General features: G+C 41.5%; 1 protein-coding gene across 2 annotated transcripts in view; it reads left to right on the top strand.

Annotated features, from left to right (window-relative positions):
- The window catches only part of adamts10 (ADAM metallopeptidase with thrombospondin type 1 motif, 10), a 42,434-nt gene extending 27,980 nt beyond the window's left edge, over nt 1-14,454 (top strand). For both annotated transcript variants that reach the window (XM_030083426.1, XM_030083427.1), the window contains 10 exons: nt 756-889; nt 3,382-3,505; nt 6,197-6,277; nt 6,377-6,540; nt 6,673-6,799; nt 8,317-8,446; nt 8,814-9,018; nt 9,752-9,928; nt 10,560-10,725; nt 11,265-14,454. In XM_030083426.1, the coding sequence (XP_029939286.1) occupies nt 756-889; nt 3,382-3,505; nt 6,197-6,277; nt 6,377-6,540; nt 6,673-6,799; nt 8,317-8,446; nt 8,814-9,018; nt 9,752-9,928; nt 10,560-10,725; nt 11,265-11,374 (1,418 nt within the window). In that variant the 3' untranslated portion in view covers nt 11,375-14,454. The remainder of the gene's footprint in view (nt 1-755; nt 890-3,381; nt 3,506-6,196; nt 6,278-6,376; nt 6,541-6,672; nt 6,800-8,316; nt 8,447-8,813; nt 9,019-9,751; nt 9,929-10,559; nt 10,726-11,264) is intronic.
- The last annotated feature ends 4,949 nt before the right edge of the window (nt 14,455-19,403 follow it).

The following is a 19,403-nucleotide window of genomic DNA, read 5'->3' as shown; positions in this document are numbered from 1 at the left end:
ACTGAAGGTTTATGTCAGTTAACAAGATTTTTTTTTTTTTTTATCGTGCTTTTTAAATAATTACTAATACCTGAACCACTGCTTCATTCTTCCCGACCCATATATGCCAGTGCATAATTAATTTTCATTGACCTCATTTTGTTTATTGATAAAGCAAGTTTCAAAACAACTGTTGTTGATCACAGTGCTACACAGGTTATTTCACAATAAAATAGAATGCAGTGAAAAGAAGTAATTCGTAGCACAATATAACAATACAGTGTGATGTATGTGCAACGACTCTCCTATTAGAGCACCCCAGTGATGAATTCAAGAAAATATGTACAACAGGACTTGCATTTTTTTTTTTTTTTTTGCCAGTTTCCCTTCAAATTTAGTAAGTACCTGACTAGTTACTTTTCTGTTAGAGTTACATCAAAGTATAGGAGCATGGCCTCTTACAGACAAACTAAGTGCTTTTAATTCAGAGAGAGTTGTTTTAAAATGTTAAAAGAGATTCATTTTCTGTTGTTTCTACAGTTGATAGCGGTCTCATATGAAGGCCAATTTAACCATCAAATAAATGGACCATGCCAATGCAGTGGAGTTCACTGTCGGCAGATTTTCAAATTTAATGATAATCCTTGTGCTGTGGTCACATGCCGTGTTTTGTGGAGTGACTTTTTGCCAGTGTTCGTCGGCTACAGTCTACGATGTGGATTAGTCCGTTATGTTGACACTATGCCGCATCTGTCTTTGTGTGTTTGTGTGTCCAGGTGGGGTGAAGCCCTGCTCTCTGAACTGCCTTGCAGAAGGATACAACTTCTACACAGAGCGTGCTCCAGCTGTGGTGGACGGCACGCCGTGCCGAGATGACTCTCTGGACGTGTGTGTAAATGGAGAGTGTAAGGTGAGATGAGCAGCTGAATGCGAGGACACAGTTTGGATGGAGTCCACATTTGTTTTGCTATTACACTGACTGTTGGGACTCTAGAGAGACTCACTAACATGATTCACACAAAAAACTGCTCACAGTCATCGTTGTGAAAAAACAGCACAATTATTCTGTCCTAGTTGGAGCTCTTCAGGTAAATAATTGAACCGCTGTTGATTTTCAAAGAAAATTAAACCAATTGAGTCTCCACCAACCTCTTTGAAATTCATTTAACATCCTCAAACCTAATTCGATTTTTAGATGGTGTGCCTCTTATGTAGACACTGTTGAACCTCAACGTGTTTATTTTGGGTGTAGTTGTGCTCTAACTTCATGTAACTAAACACAGTTGAACAGGAAAAGAAGAGAGAAAAGTGCATGCAAAAAAACAAATGAAAAAAAGCTGAATTTTTCCTGTTGTTGAGTGAGAGCCTGAAATATTTGACCTCTTCCCTGCGCCTCTCACCCTCCATGAGCTTTTTTTATTTGAAGCATCTAAAAATTCCGTGGAACAGCAAAGCTTAGGCTCTCTGTAGTTTTTGGACTTGTTTAAAAACTTTGTTTATCAACAGCTGCTTTCTTTTCCCTCCTCCCCTTCACTTTTTCTTGACTCGGTTCTGCTCTGTAGAAACTCAGTGACCCTCGGGCTCAGCTGTTTGTCTGTCTGCTCCACAGGCTCGCTTTCATTCACTGCATTCTTAATATCTTGCTCTCTATTTCCCCCTGTCTGACGCGCTGAACCTTCACCATCTTCACGCTCCGTTCTTTCTCAGGTTTCTCTCCTTCTTTTATGTTGCAACCCCATTTACAAAAACGTTGGGATAAATGGACAGAAAAAAATTATTTTGTTCACTTCACTGTGGAAGATAGACATCATATTCAATTTTTAAAATGAAATGTTTGATCATTTCAAGACAATTATTGCCTCATTTTCAATGAAATGATGGCGTACACACCATCTAAAATAAATACTACAAGGTCATGTTTATCATATTATCATTTACAAGCTTCTTCTGGCAGTCTGTAAACGGTCTGTAAATGTCTGGGAGAATAAGAGATCCATTGTTAGAGGTTTAGGAGGGAAATGCCCCGCTTTTAGCTTCTTAACAGTCCTTGGCCTTTTTCTACTTGCACGCAAACGTTTCCCTTGGCAGAAGGTGTGGATGGGAGGCACGTCAGCGCCATAACTCTTCCGCTGTGGGCACATTGTGATGGATTTGGTGTACGGTGTAGCACCGTGTTGGTTGCTTGTGCCAAAGAAAACGTTGCAGCTCAGTATGATGAGAGATGCGCACTATTGGACTGTCTGATGTTAATAACGTGGATGGTGCCACTCCACTTCACTCCTTTGATCGCAGTGTTTGTGGTTTCCAAAGAAATTAACATAATTTGCCCCCCAAAGGACCCAGTTTGCCTCGCGAGTGTCGACACAGGACATCTTCTGTGCACGACACAGCCTGCGTTTGTCAATCATACATCGAACTGTGTTCATAAACTGTGATTCCTCTTATTGTTCCTTAGTCCATGGACTGATTGAAAGTCAAGACCCGTTCTTAATATGGTGTTGCCTTAGGGCTTTACCTTCATCAGCACCAAGTAAAGATCTCCAGCTTTGGCCCTTGAACATGCAGATATTTTCAGTTTGAATGTACCAATGTGGTATATGACTGTGTTAAGCTGAAATATTTGGCAAGTTTTTGTTGTAGTTTTTTTTACACACAGATTGAAAAGATCCTGCTTCTCTAATGTGCACTTTTCATACTTAGTCAAATCATTGATCTAAATCTTAGAAAATAGCTGCTTCACTGTTTTTATTAACAGTCTAAGGATTTTTTTTTTGTGGTTTTGTTCTCAAAATTAGTCTGAAATGAATTCATGAATTGAAGGGATCAAGTGGGATTAATTTCTGACCTTATGAGTGAGTTACATGTTGTACTTTACCTGCAAATGGACAGAAGGCCTCTGAGTTCAAACTATGACATTTGAAACTTTAATTACTCAGCCCCCAGATAACTGTGGAGTGAATCACTGTTTCGACTCTCAATCTAGCTTAGAGCTGTTATTCAATCGATGTTAAACTAATAACATTATCCTATTCAATAATAAGCAGCTGCCATATGAATATATTGGGATATGAGCAACCGCTGTCTGTTTAAACCTTTATGTTTAGGTTTGGTTCAATGTTAAAGAGTTTGAGTAAAACCACCTGCTTCGCTCATCATGAAATTTATTTATGTCGACAGCTATGAGTTTAGCAACCTAAGAGCACTATGTCTGCACAGGATCAGAAAACACATCTGGACTTACCATCTGATATTTCTGTGTTTTGAAAAAGCGGTCTGGAAGACATTAGGAGGTAATCCCTCAGCCCGGCCTCTGACACCTCTCAGTTTACAGACTGTGCCCCTTCACCCATGAGTCCTGACCCCGAGTGACCCTGCAGCTCACTCGTCTCCCTCTTCTCGCAGCACGTCGGTTGTGACCGTGTGCTCGGCTCCGATGTACGTGAGGATCGCTGCCGGATCTGTGGGGGTGATGGGAGCAGCTGCGTCTCTTTGGAGGGGGTCTTCAATGACTCGCTGCCTGAAGGAGGTAAAGAACTAAAACACATAGGAACTTCTTCCTCACTGCCAGATTTCACAGATTCCTTATATGTGAACTCAACCATTTGTCTTTCCAGACTTCATTAGCAGTTTGAACTCTGGAACAGTCACTTCTTTTTCAGTTCACTTACAACGAGAAGTTGAACATTAGTTATCTGTCGTCAGCTAAACGTGCACATTTGTATACGGTCTCAAACAATATCGTATAACTTTCTGTCCACATTGCAAAGTGTCTTCACAGCATGCTGTTGAAGTTACTCATTTGACCCAACAGTTCTGCGTATAGCTGCAGCACAATACGTCTTTCTGCACCTGTTGAGCTTGAGTTTCTCCATATAGTGCTTACAGATAGATGAAGTGTATACACAAAGCAGGTGAGAGTTGATGCAGTCCAGACATTGACCTGGCACTACAGAGAGAAGCCGTCACAGATCTACATCCACCACTTTTATCAGGGGACAACCTGTAATATATACTTTCCGAAGTTAAAACGTACCTGGGAAGTCCTTCGACATCTTATTGATAAGCCTTGCTTCATTGCTCCTTTGTCTTTTTGGTCCACTTTAAAAGGATTTAGTACCACAATGCTCTAAATTTGGAGGTTGTGTGAACTTCCAAGTGAAAATAAACTGGTTGCACAAGCTTTAATTCTTCATATCAATGAATACAATAATATAGGTTGCATTTCATTTGGTGACACATTACACTGAGCCTGCCCAAAAGCTCCACTAACATGAAAGACCTCCTCCAAAAACCCTGGCATGAAAATACACACATGTGCATGCCATATACTGTGTATACTTAAACATATTTAATTAGCAGCCACCCACCCGGGGACATGTGCTAGACAAATATACGTGAGGTCCAACCAGTGTGGTTTGAGGTCCTGTTGCTATCGAATCTATTTTGGGTGACATTCACCTCACATCACCAACTCCAGAGTCTCTCACCCAACTGTCAACACCATTCACACACTCCCAGGATTCCTCAGAGGGGCCACACCCTCAGCAGGCGTCCGTGCTCTGAGCCGCAGTGACCAGGCCTCTCGGTTAACCCCAGCTGAGGTCTCAAGTACCCTCAAAATATCTGACATTATTGTTGCAGTAAAAAAAAAAAAAAAAAAAAACATTGAGGGTGAAGTCCAAGACATTTTCATTGTGTGTTATGTGGCAGACGGCACAACCTTCTACACATCAGAAGTTGACGCTCCCGTTAACGTCACACATTAGATTCTCGTGAAAAAGAATATGCAAAATTTTGATGTTTAAACCAGAGCTGGTAACGGTTGTGCAGGAGTTTAATCCAGCTGAGGAAAAAGATCCGCACTGAGTTTTGGCACGGATAGCCACATTTTTTTCACAGCAACTGAGTCAAACCAATTGTCTAATTGTGTGGGCTAAAATTGTTTATTCTTTCTAAAAGGCCTTTCAAGAGTAAAAACTTAAAACGCCGAGTTCACTTGAGTTTAAACTGTGCTCCATATTTAACCTGTCAGAAGTCCTTAATGTCTGTCGACTTGGTCGCTGCTACAGCACAGCATGTTCTTATTTCATACCAAACTGAAACTCCAGGCACAGATCTTGAAGGCTTTTTCTGGTCTCGAGCAGATTTATTACAAGCAGAATCACTCAGTCATGTCCACAGCAAGCATTTGATTTCTCAAAAGTCCTAAAAGCCTTCAGCCAGCACTTCTCTTTTCTCTGCATCAGCAGCTTAAAGGTTCCCTGTGGAGTTTTTGACCTGTAATAAGACTATGGGGCATTTTAAAGCATGCAGGTTGCTGTTAAGTGTGAGCAAAGCCTCAAAAGAATTAGTGCAAAGCTGTTAAAACAATATAGGAAAACATTTGCAAGTGTTTCTTTACAAAGAAATGTATTCATTGTATTGATTATATTCTGAGTGATGGGCATAGTCATGGATAACACAAAAACGTGAAAAGGGAAGTCAAATGGAGTTTTTTGTGCCTCTAAAGATTTGTAGGTTTGCTTTTTTGTAAAGATTCTGTTGTTAGATAGAGGCATTGAGGCTATTTAAGTTTCTTTCTGTCTGTCCATTCTGGATGTTAGGAGGGATAACTTAGGTGTCACGTAGCCAAGGTTTAGAACTCACAGGTCTGAGTGTAACTGTAACTGAAAACCTCTGAATGTATTATCCCTACACCTTCCTCTTCAAGCCCAGAGTGCAGTTGGTCCCACCTCTCAGCGCTCCACAAGGAGATCACAATCCTCTCATCACTCACAGCAATTATTTTATTCCTCCACTGCTTTTACTGTCATTCCTTCTTTCTCCAGTGAACCAAAGCAATCGACATTGCTGCGGTGGCTGGAGGGCAGAGCTGAGGAAGGCAGACCAGCACAGAGCACATTTGAAATGAGCATAAAAAGAAAGTGAACATGCAACCAAAACCAATGGAAATGAGCACAGAGAAAAAGAAAAAGAAATAGGAAAAGTGGTTTCTTGGCATCGTTTTTGCTCTCGAGCAAAGAGCCGAGCAGAACTGCCGAGGACCGCTGCCCAGGAATGCAACTGGAATCCGAAGCCTCTGTTTAGTCCATTGGCGTCTTACTGAGCCACACACTACTTATGCATCCCACCCTTGATCCCCGGTGATCGAACCTCTTTCACCTAACCTCAATTTTTTGACTGTGTGTGTGTGCGCGCGTGCGTGCATGTGTCTCAGGTTACGAAGAGGTGGTCAGAGTCCCAAAGGGATCCGTCTTCATTCACATTCAAGAGCTCAATATCTCCCTCAACTACCTGGGTAAGCCAGTGCACATCCAATTTTCTAACACAACTGCCTTTCAGTGGAAATGAAACTAAAGTGTTTCATTCTGGCCTTGTCCCTCTTTCTGTGTTCCAGTGCTGAAGGGTAAAGGTGACCAGTACTATATCAACGGGAAACTGACCATCGACACGCCTCGCAGGTTCAACGTTGCCGGCACCACCTTCCACTACAGACGACCCACCGATGGACCAGAAACACTCGAAGCTCTGGGGCCAACAAATATGACCCTCATCGTCATGGTTAGAGCGAAAGAAAAGCGCTTCTTCAGAGATGGATTGAAGCACTTCTTTATCAACCGCCTGATGAGGACCGCTCTGGAAAGGTGTGCCTGTTGAAGAGTTTTGTAAAAATGTTTTGTTATTTCTATGCAGGTGTTGGTGCGGGAGGAAAACCCAGGGATCCACTATCGTTTTAACCCCCCCCTCAACAGGGACCCGCTGACTGGCTTTGCCTGGCACTACACCTCCTGGTCGCGCTGCTCAGCTCTCTGTGCTGGAGGTAGCAACACAACTAAAACCCACACTTCTCACTTCTCAGCACACAGCAGTCATTAACTCTCTTTCCTTGGAAATTCACCAGAATCATTGAACATTACCACAAAAATAGTGACAAGATCCTGAAATCAGTCAGCTCTTATATACTCTCAGTTCAAAACAGGATGTTTTAATTGCATTTGAATGTATTTAATCCCTCAAATATAGGTTGTAGCTAACAACGGTGGAGTCAAGTTTACTCTACAACAGCGGAAAAGAAAATTAATTCCCATTTAATCTTTTTTTTTTTTTTATCTTTCATCTGCTCTCAAAAAGGCAGTTTCTAATAGAGGATTGAAAAAAATATGTCAAAGGATATCAGAGATTGTGCATCATAGCTGCAAAGAATGAGTAGTTACCATTTATAGCTTCACTTTGTTGGAACTCATCATATTGCAAGTGTTTCCACAGTAAACAACCTTTATCATTTACAAGATTCACAACAAAGTTATTCAGTGTTAACTGCCAAACTTTGATACCAGCCAGGTTAGATGTTTAGGGGCCTTTTATCTAAACCATCCACCTGTTGGTAGTGGACTCCATATTTTTCAGATCGGAAAGTTATAAAATAAATCATCTTACAGCTATAAACACGTTTTATTTGTGTGGTTTTGTATCGGCGCCATTGTTGTCCACATTTTTCCTACATGTGTGTTTCATAAGGGCAGAAACAGGCATTTCATGTCTGTGTCACCCTCTCCTTCCCTGACTTAGGCATTGACACACGCACACGCACACACACACACACACACACACACACACACACACACACACACACACACACACACACACAAAGTGACCAATGTAAGCACGAAGTGAAAGTCCCTGTAGACCAGCTCTGACCCTGGAAAGCCACGGTGTGAAAGAGTTCTCTGGGGTCTCTGGTGAAGCCAGAGGAATTGGAGCGGTTCACAGGCTCTCAGGCTTTGGAGATATCACATATAGCCAATCTCCCTTTTCCTCTTTGACCTTTGTTAAGTTAATGAGCCTTGTTGGTTCACCTGATAACAGCATGTTTTTTCTCTGATAAATAAATTCTTGTACTTAAAGTCCACCACCCGAGTGACAAGGAGGATGTGAACCTGGAGCTTGGCCAGTTCACGAGAAAATAGCAGCCTGTGAGGTTTTTTTTTGGGTACATGGTCAGATGAGTTTCTCACTGCTAAACAGATTCACTTGACTTTTCCTTTTTTAAGTATTTCACAGTTAGTACCTTCATATAGTTCCACCAATGTTAAAACAGTTGCCATTAGACAGTAGCTCAGCTATATTGTGACATTAAAATGGTTTTATGATGCTTGATCTGCATTCAAGGGATATTGAAAAGGCACTCAGCCCAGAATGTGATTATGACTCGAGAGCGCGACCCACTATCCACTTCACAGCAATGCACCGATAATTAAGTCGTATAATTGTTCATGGCTGACGGAGGCACAGTTAGAAACGTTCCTGCTTGTGTTGTGTTGTCTCACCTCTGGTCAGGCGTGCAGGTGCAGCAGGTGGTGTGTAGAAAGCAGACAGATCATTCAGTCACCTATAACCACTTCTGTGACAAGAAGAACAAACCCAAGGAGAAGAGACGATCCTGCAATACTGAGCCATGCTCCCCATCGTGAGTCGTCTCCTCCTTACTGGATATATTTATGACTGTGTTCTTGTATATTCATGTATTTTTCCTTTTCTTGATGTGCCACTCATCTCTCTGTCCAAGCTCCCGTTCTCCATAACATAGGATGTACTTTGCGTTTGGTGAATGCTTTCATACTGACTGTAATGGAATATTTGTGAGTAAAGAGTAGTGACTGCTCTAGTTTTCTACTATAAGAAAACTGTGTGGTCAATGCTGAGAAACCTATCTGAAGGCAACCTAGAAAAATATAAATTCATTCATTATTTTCTTGCTACATAGTGTTTTCTTGTCTCATCGTGTTGTCCAACTGAAATGAGAGAATAGAAAACAAACTTTGCGGGTCTTCCAGCTGGTGGACAGGAGAATGGTCGGAGTGCAGCCGCAGTTGTAATGGCGGCCTGCGGACTCGAGAGGTTCTGTGTAAACGACGGATCTCTGGGACGGAGGAGAAGGTTCTGGATGACTTGGCCTGCACCACCCCTCGTCCTTCACCCACCGAGCCCTGCAGCAACCACAGCTGCCCCCCTGAATGGCTGGCTCTGGACTGGTCGGAGGTACGGTGCTTCAGTCCCCGTGCGCTCTGTGTGCAACCCGAAGCCAGCCACAATATTGAGATCCTGTTTCTTTATTAATCCATTTCAATCAAAGCTTTTCTCAAAATTCCTCTTAGGTGAAGCAATGTTTTCTTTTTCCAGAATAAACATCCCAGCAGCACAGTACAAACACCTTAACCACAAAACACCTAACACAGAGACAGACCAAAACGATACATCACCCAGAACATGTTATAGTTGTGAATACACGTTGTCAGATTTGGTGTGATTGTTTTTACCCTGACCTCTTGGGTTCAAGCAGTCCGAGGACATTTCAAGAGAGCTGACTCACATCTGGCTGGCTGTTTCTTAACCAGCTTAAACAGTTCCAAACCCCCCACCCCCCTCCCCCCTTAAGTTGATTTTTTTTTTCCTGAAGTGAAAACTTTATTCTCTCAGTTGTGGGAACTCTAAAACTGAACGAAACAGTGTCTGTGCTCAGCTTGTCTCTGACGTCTTGTGTAATGTAGCAAGGGCACACAAGTGAGTGGAATTACGGCCAGCTGTTTTACAGGAACAGAGCAGGCTGTGGACCTCTTGTTTTCATGCAGCTGCTGCCCTCTGCTGAGTGGATTAACACTTCTCTGGTGGCTGCAGTGACCCCCTGCTGCACCCTCCCATTGCCTCCGTCCACCTACTTTCCCGCCTGATGTTTTCCTTTTGTCTTCTCCCTGTTTCCTCTCTGCGTCTGCAGTGTACGCCCAGCTGTGGCCCGGGCTACAGGCACCGTGTGGTCTTGTGTAAGAGTGGGGAGAGCGGCGACACGTTGCCTGAGTCCAAGTGTTCCAAACAGGGCCAGCCTACCTCCAGAGTGCGCTGTAACCTGCAGCGCTGTCCGCCCCCTCAGTGGGTGGCTGGTCCCTGGGGAGAGGCAAGACTTTTAACAATTTTGTGTGTGTGTGTGTGTGTGTGTGTGTGTGTGTGTGTGTGTGTGTGTGTGTGTGTGTGTGTGTGTGTGTGTGTGTGTGTGTGTGTGTGTGTGTGTGTGTGTGTGTGTGTGTGTGTGTGTGTGTGTGTGTGTGTGTGTGTGTGTGTGTGTGTGTGTGTGTGTGTGTGTGTGTGTGTGTATAGTCACATTTTTTCCATTAGCTGTGTGTGATGTGATGATCTTAACAAACAGAGAATGATTTGGTTACAGTATGCTTGTGGCTCTGTAGAAACTTTTGGTACCTTCCGTTATGTGTCAACACATAAGCCCAAGTTAAACTATAAACTACTTATTTTGACTCAAACAAGATACAGCATGTCTACTTACCTTAATAAGTGCCTTTAAGAAGCATTTTTGGAAAGTTAAAAGCGGGACTCCAGTCAAAAGCTCAGATACACTTCCTCCTTCAATGATTTTTCCTTATTTGTAAGGACTTACAATGTACTTTGTTGATGGCGTTGTAAACCCTCGACTACTTTGAGGAAAATAAAAAACAAAACATGTTTCACATCACTGTGTTGCTTTAACGCAGGAATTTTCAGCCTGCTGATTTTCATGTCTGTTTGTGCTTCAGTGCTCTGCCAAGTGTGGTCTGGGTCAGGAGATGCGTTCAGTGCAGTGTCTGACGCACACCGGCCAGCCATCCAGCGAGTGCCTGGAACATCAGCGGCCTGCAGCCATGCAGCAGTGCAAGAGCAAATGTGACCTCAGTCTGCCCGTCGGTACAGACAACCCTGAAGGTCAGAGGTCAACATCTATTCTGTGTATTGTCTCATCTTGCTGCACTTTAATGTTTCATTTATCAAAATTAAACATGCTTATGTGGCATTTCAGGGTTTATTCTTCTGGAATTTCAAATGATAAATCTGTTATTATGAATTTGTAAAATGTGAAGCCTTAGTTTGCATCGCATGACTTCTTTGATGTTTATGCTTTGCAGTAGTCTCTTCATATGCCTTATAGTACACAACTGATGTTCTAGGTTAAGTCACTGTCTGTATTGTCAGGGAACTTAGTGAATGTATCAGGACAAGCTGAAAATACAGTAAGATTTTGCAAACATTTTCAAAGAGGTAAAGGACGCTCATTCAAAACAATGAGCCCATGAAAGAAATATGACTGGGAAGGGAACGGAAACAAAGTTTCCTTGATTTTAAAGGTTTTCACTAAATCCGTCAGAAATATTAAACTTTCAGCTGTAAAATTTAAAAGCAAAAATATGATCTGTGTAGAGATATAGTGAAAATTCAACCGCCTCTTCTGTTTGTCTCCCCAACAGAGTGTAAAGATGTGAACACTGTGGCCTACTGCCCCCTGGTGCTCAGATTTAAGTTCTGTAGCCGACCATATTTCAGACAAATGTGCTGCAAGACCTGCCAGGGACACTGACTCCACGAGAGCCTCAGCATCCTTCTCTGGGTTCTGATTCCTCACACAGTAAGCCTGACACCCTCCCACTGAGCCTGATAACAGCAGTCCCATCCGAAGACTGTCACATCCAAGTGGGACGCTGTCAAACAGACGCCGAGTCTCGTGAACTGGTCTGAAGAGACCTTTGTTTCCTCCACCCAGAGTCCCTATCAAGTGTGTCTCTGGGCTGAGTTTATACATTCCACAGGAGCGAGGGCTGCTGAAACCTGGAGAGGCAAAGAGAGGAAAAATGCTCCCTCTCCATCTCTTCATTTTCCTGTTATATTTTGGTGCTATTATATTTCACTTTGGCCACAGGACTGTTCACAGTATCACTTTTCTTTGCTGCAGTGGTCTAAAAGTTTAGCTTTATCTCTTGAACCTGGGTGCCAATAGGTGATATGTCTTCAGTTATTAGTTGTTTAAGATCCACTTTATAAAGGAAATAATTTGTCCACGTTTTGTTGCCCACACAGAGGAATATGTTATGTTATGAAATAACTGTTTCTATGTTATCTGACAGTTATTACTTGACCCTGTTGGTATATGTTATTGCTTTGTTTCATATCAGTATATTCATGGAGTCCTCACTGTTTAACAGCTGAAGTATGAGCAGAGTTTGATTTGCACAAAGAGTCAACAGTAGGAGGACTCATGTCTGTCCTCATGCGACTTGGACTTGAATCCCTCACTGCCATGAACTTGCCACAGTTTTGCCATTTCAGTGAACTTGTGTTGACATTCTCACCTCTGCAGTACATCTGTGTTTCTCGCTGCCGTAGTAATGTGAGCAAATCTGGTGCTTTTCACGTTACTTGTGTCACTTTGAATTGAGGCTGTGCTTAAGGTTTTAAATGGAAACACTGTGTCATCATCTGAAATTCCCTTATTGCAGCAACGCTGTTGATTTCTTCTCTTCTGTCTTCACCACATGTGCGACGGTGCGAGTGACTCGTACTGTGGTGGGAGTTCAGAGCACAGTGAGCCACAGCAAGTCGACTCTGCCAGCAGGAACAGGATGAGTGGAGACTGCACTGCTTTTAAAGAGCATTGCCATAGCTAGACCTTTACCTGAAGATGTGTTTATACACATGCAAAATTGGTTCGTTGTGGATCAGATCAGATCAATTCACGGTCGCCTAGACCTTTGTCTCAGTCTTAAGATTTATCTTCTACTGTGATCACATTGAAAAGGCCAAAATTTATTTGGGGGTTTTTGGCAACGTGTGAAACCGAAACTAGGATTTCATCACACTGTTTGGGTGATTGTTCCAAATTTAATGTCAAAGGGAAGTTGCATCTCAAAGTTACATTTAAAGGGAAGTCGTATTTCTGAACACCTGGAAAATCCAGTTTTACATCCAGTTGACACTCGGTTAATAATTTCCGCCAAACCCTGAGGAAATGTTCTTCTCTCTGGCAGCTTGCCATTTGCATCCTTAAAGCTTAAAGGTAGAATATGTTCGACTAAATAATATCACATTGTGTGTTGAATGGCTGTGTTGTATTTTTACAGCAACATTCAACACTCCGACTATTAGAGATTGAGAAGTTTGTTACAATTTTTTTTTTTCTTTTTTTGGGGGCAGGGAGGAATACTTGTAAAATGTAATTATATGGAACCAGCAGTTGATTGATTAAAAGAAAAAAAGTAATTGTTCTCGATATTACAATTTTAAGTGTCTTTAGTGATGAAGGTAGATTTAGTAGTTGGTAGTTCATTACATATTTGTATATATTCATGGTAAACACTGGATTTAGTCAGTGAGTAGATGGCTTGGATGACTCTAAAGATAATACAGCCATTATTTTATACTTAAATTCTTTTATCAAGCTGTAGCTTACTTAGCTCTACTTTATGTAGCAAACCAACAGCAAAAACAACTATGTTACACAATATAAAACACACCTTTATAGTTAGTATTGCTATTGGCTTCTCCTACATAAGTTTTTTTTTTCTTTCCAAGTATCAGTGTTTAGTACTTGAGCCACGTTCAATAAAATGATTTAGTGTTCTGCAGATTCACAGATTATGCCATAGTATATACACAGGGCCCAAATGAACTTTATGAGTTTAGCATCAGAGAAATTGTACTCCAAACCTTTATTTACTTTATGCTTCTACAAATGTGATTTCATGCTGAGATCAGGAAGCAGTGTTGATGGTGGCAGAATGCTCTGAGTTTACTTTTTCTCATGTGGATGACGGTTACATTAACAGACTAGATGAACGAGTGACTCAGAAAGCCACGTTATGGTTCAGAGGTGTCAGGGGCCTCGTCAACTCGGTTTCAAACACTCTCCAGTTCAGGCACAGCTCCTTTTCATTGGGCTGAATGAAGAAAAATAGCAGCATGCTCTTTTGATAACAACAACTCCACTTTTTCCCCATATGTTCAACACTCTCGAGAGAGATTTAGACTTTTTTTATTATTATTGTTTTATGTTATTTGTGAATCATTTAAACGGCAATTCTTACCTATTATACCTTTAATCTTTGTGATGTGTTATTCTCTGTTGATTTGACACCATGAGCGACACCTTTAATGTCTCTACGTGACACATAATAATTGTGAAAAGAGAGAATGGGCTCAGAAAACTGAGTCCAATAAAATATTCTAATCTAAGAAGCCAAATCAAATCAGGACAAAACAGAAGTTTAATAATACTTTGATTTTTTTTTTTTTCTTTTAAGGATGATTACTCTTCTCGTCTGTAGATTCGACATCTCCTGACCTGATTTGCCAGTGAGCAGTTTCATTGACAGGTTTTAAAGCAGAAGTTTTAGCTTATCATTGTGCGAAAACTAATTTTAGAATTGCAATTTCGCAGAATTACAAATCTGTCACTGGGTCTGACGGCATCACTGTGGCTTCCACTGTGCTCTGAAGTCACTGCGACGCTGATCCCCTCTGTGCAGCACTTCGTGTTGAAGAGAGGAAGCTATAGTACGAACTCACTGCAGTGTTCTTCCTGTTTATTTTCTTGTGGTGCTTTGGTTTGAAATGGTGCTATTAGTTAACTGTTGATGTTTCCAGGTTTTCAGTTTAACGATTGTTAAAATCTTGAATCATTCAGAAGTTCATGTGAGCCTTTTGTAAGAAGAGAGCGTTTCCTGAGCTTTATGAGTCTATGTGTTACCCACCTATAATCATCTTTGGATTCTTCTCACCGGTTCCTTTTGACATTTGTTAAAAACTAATTGGCAAATTGAATCCCCTAAATGAAGCCTAAGTGTGTGATTGTCTCTGTGTTTTTCCTGTGATGGACTGGTGACCTGTCCAGGGTGGATCCGGCCCTCACCCACAGTCAGCTGGGATCGGCTCCTGTGCTCCACGACCCTGAACAGGGTAATGTGGTACAGAAGATACTTTTCTGTAATCAAAATCATGGTTTGAAAACTGACTCCTACCACCATGCAGTTTTTGGTTGACAGACTGTGCATGAATCAAATGGCTTTTTTGTTAACTATATGAATCACAGAGACTCTGCTTATGGTGAATCCCTTCTGTCAAGTAATGCTCAGTGTATCAACCTTATCCCACCTGTTTGAAAGAAAAGGTTAAAAAATGTGTTACAATTGTCTTTCAGTAAAAATGTCTGATATATAATCCTGATTCAGGCCCTGTTTACACCTGGCTTCAACATGATTTGACATTTTGACAGTGATACTGTGATCTGATCAGTTTGCTGCGGCAGATTTAAGTTGATTTTAATTCATGTTTACTGAGTGATGGGAAAAAAAATCCTCAGCCTCCTGTTTCTCTCCAATTGGTCAAAACAAGGAAGTGACTTTAATATTAATAAATTGGGAAATTTTCAGGTCAAAATTGGTCAACCTGCAGACCTTCAGGGACTTCAAGGTCTGTTCCAATATAATTGGTTAGTACCCCTAAAGTGAGTCCCAGTTTTAAACCCTTGGTGTAGATATAGCTACACCTACTTGCATCTAGTCAGTCCGACTCCATGTGTGTCTGGACTGGACGGACCCACTCTTAACAGGAGACATTAAAGCCAGGTGTAAATCAGGGGTGTGCATCTAACAAGAGTGTGAACTGAAAACCAGGGTTCATGCTGAGTTGTGAATTGTTTTATTATAGAAGTATTTGTTGTTTTGCTTTCCACATGCTAATTATGTACTGTATATTGTCCAGTGCTCTTGGAGATGAATCAGTCTGTCACCATGTACTTCTTTTTAAAAGAAAATATTAAATTGAGTAAACTCTGTGCCTTCTTGGTTTTAACAAACAAGACTTCAATGTTCAAGTGTGCTGCTCTGAAAAGTCCTTCATTCACAATATTTGCATTTGCATAAAAAGCACAATTCCCCCTCCGGATAAATGATTTGGTCATCAGTCACACTTGTGTATTTTTGGATCTCAATGGTTTGATGGAAATAATGAAGCAACAACTTCCTTTTGGCTGAAAGATGCTGAGGTGGCGGTGAGTGGGATCTTTGTAACTAACGACAAAAGCATTGAACAGATGAACTTGATGGATGGTATTTTTTGAGTCATCAGAGACGACATATAGACAGTTTGATGTAACAGAATAAAGACAAAAAAGCAGGCACTGAAAAAAATAAAGAGCAGAAACAAAGGAATGTAGCGCACTCCCAATTGGAGGATGGAAGAACAGTAGTTATATAATATACATAACTTCAGAAATACATCAGATACACTATGTACAAACTAATTTTATTTCTGTTTAAAAACATACAAACAAAACGTGTAATCCAGATCAGCCCCTAAATTGTTATAAATAGCAGTATGACATATTTGGCTTCTTTCTATTATTTAGAGTTTGGTGACTCCTAGTGGAAGTTCATAAAACAGACCAGAGCCAAGAAGTACAAGTGATGCAAAGTGTTTGTGGGAAAATAAAAACCAGTTCCAGCAATCATCTCTTCGGAATTTTATTCATGATATTTGAGAAAGGTGGTGGCATGCCAAAGTACTTCCTTGAACATTTCCACATGTTGTCACATTACAGCTACAAATGTAATTGGGGGTTTTATGTGGTGGACCAACGCAATGTGCTGCATGATTGTCAAGTGGAAGAAAAATGATACATGGTTTTCACTTTTTTTTTCTTTTTTTTTTTTTTGTATATTTTAGTAGTATGGCAGGCAAAGATATTCCTACTCCTTTGATCAGATGCCCTAAAAATAAAATCCAGTGCAATGAAGTACCTGCATAAGTCATCTAAGTAAAGAGAGTCCACCTATGTGCAATCTAATCTCAGTTTACCTACAGCTCTTCTCTGAAGGCCTCACAACATTTGTACACAAACAGCATGATGAAGACCAAAGGAACATTCAGGAAGCTCAGGGGTAAAGCTGTGGAAAACAGCATAAAATTCCAACATTTCATGGAGCACTGTGCCATCTCTCATCTGAAAATGGAAAAAGTATGGTACAGCTGCAATGTTACCGAGACATGGCTGTCCATCTGAACTGACAGGCAGGGCAAAGAGAGCGCTGATCCGAGAACCAGCCCCGAGGCCCATGGGAACTGTGGCGGAGCTGCAGAGATCCACAGCTCAAGTGAAACAGACGGTCCACAAGAGCATCAGTCTGCACTAGCGTTGTAGTCGAGACCGCCTAAAGCGAGATCAAGACATGGCCGAGACCACAGTGTATCGGGTCTGAGACAAGGCCAAGACGCTGAGGGGTCGACACCGAGTCGAGATGGAGACCTTATCAAATTTAACTTTACCATTTTACACACAATTCAGTGTAGGCTTTAGACAAGTGGTTGCCCGTTCTGTCTGAAACGGACAGATGGACAGCATTTGAATGTCCTTTCTACCATCTCAAAAGTTGAGATCGGGTATCGCCTTGTGATGTTGAAGTATGAAGTATGAGCGAATTGTTCAAAACAAGCAAGTTCACCAGTGGCTAACAGCTAAGCTAACAGCTGACTTAGATGGTGGCTAAACTAACAGCATGCTGCTTTTACCGAGTTTGTCCCTCAAAGCAGCATGGCGCTCACACAACACAACAGGTCATTCACTGATGCAGAAGTTTTCAAACAGGTAATGGAGGCAGTTTTGGAGGAGCTGGATACAAATCAACAGATGATGTTACTACCTCCGTGAAACAGTTGCCTCGGATTTTTAAAGCATCTGGCAGGCCAGATATTGTTTGTTGGCCAGTTTTGGTTTTGACCAGTTGCCGACCACTGGATTAAGAGAAGCGGAAACCCAACTTAAAATAACACCACATGCCTTTTCCCTATAAATATATATACAGTATATAGCTCACTTCACTCCATGATATGAAGAGTTGCATGGTGGGGAGAAAGGCCACAGCCCGTAAAGATAATTCAAATTAAAAATGTATCTGGTTATTGGTTACATTCGAAGCATGGAGTTTTGCATCCAATCACAGCAAAGCTGTTACTAAACAAATGAGACAGTTGACAGGCAGCTCAGTTCTGTCCTTGCAGCCATGGTCTCGGCTGGTATCCCAGTAAATTCCTGAGTGCTCTGTGCCTGAGACCGAGACAAGACCAAGTAAAAATGTTGTCGAGTCCGAGACAAGACCAAAGCCTTGAAAAAGTGACCGAGACTGAACTCGAGTACTACAACACTAGTCTGCACTCCCTAAATCTGGCCTTTATCTAAGAGTGGCAGGAAGAAAGCCATTATTGAAATAAAACAAAGCCATTGTTGGAGACACAGCAAACCAGTGGAGGAAGGTGCTCTGGTCAGAGGAACACAAACCTGAACCTTTTGGACTAAAACTAGCACTGCAAATTAATTTGAGCACACCATCCCCTTTCTGGAACATGGTGGTGGCAGCATCATGCCGTAGGGATGCTTTTCTTCAGGAGGGACAGGGAGGCTGGTCAGAGTTGATGGGAAGATGGATTAGAGCCAAAGACAGTGCAATTTTGGAAAACCTATTTGTCTGCAAAAGACTTGAAGCTGTGGTGGAAGTTCACGTTGGTTCACATGCAGAATGCGTTTTTCTACTGTATTTCTAATTTTTCTTGCTCTCGCTCAATCTTGCCAAAGGGATGGTGTTTACAGTGTGAAAACTTTTGAATTACTGCATAAACAAAATGCATAATAGTTCTGTTTAGGACTAACTCAAATAATCCTATTTAAGATGAATCTTCAGGTTCAGTCATATACATTTTTATATTAGTTTATCTACTTTTCGCTGGGTTGGTATTATTCAGCTGATTTAGGTATGTATTGTTCTCTCGTTTTAAACTTGTTTTTTTATGTATAATTTCATCTTTACATTTTTAGTTTTAGTACTCTGGATATTTGTTTGTTTTTGTATGTATGCACGTATGAATACATATATGTTATGTACATGTACATGCGCCAATGTTTTCTTTCTCTTTCGAGATTTTGAAAGATATTTGTGAGGCATGTTGCATTGTCTGGAAGGTGCCGTAAGTGTGAATATCCTGTTTTTTGCTGGTGTGTAGCTTTGTCAACAAAAGTTTGAGAGAAGATTTACAGTGACGTGAGGTGCGCTGTGTAAGTGAACCAAAAACATCATCGCTAAAAATGACATTAAAACAGTAGCGTGACACCTGACTGCACGGCTGACACACTCCTCTCTCTTCAAATGAACCCAGCAGTTATTATGGGTGTTGGAAGCTGCACAAACAGTAAGTGAAGCAACCACAGCCTGGGTGGAGTCGGCAGCAGCTCACAACTGAAACACCATCATTTGGCAATGGGGCAGAGGTAATTGCCGCTCTGGCTGGTGTTGTTGCCGCCGACACCAGTACTTCTGCGGGGCAGATGAATTGTAGTGACTAATTGTGTTGTTAACCTTTAAATCTTATAACGCTGTCAACGATTCATCCTCTGTGTGACAGTGAGGAAATACAGAAGTGATGGCCTTGTTATCTGTGGTGTGGGTGTGTGTGTGTGTGCGTGTGCGTGTGTGTGTGTGTGTGTGTGTGTGAGTGTTTCTCTTTGGGCAGTTCTTGTTTCACACAATGACTGTGGGAGGATGAGGAAGTAGGCTTTTAGTGTTTCC

This window comes from Salarias fasciatus, chromosome 23, assembly GCF_902148845.1.
Source record: "Salarias fasciatus chromosome 23, fSalaFa1.1, whole genome shotgun sequence".
NCBI lineage: Eukaryota > Metazoa > Chordata > Actinopteri > Blenniiformes > Blenniidae > Salarias > Salarias fasciatus.
Note: the sequence above shows the minus strand (reverse complement) of the source record. Positions and strands in the feature narration are given on the sequence as shown.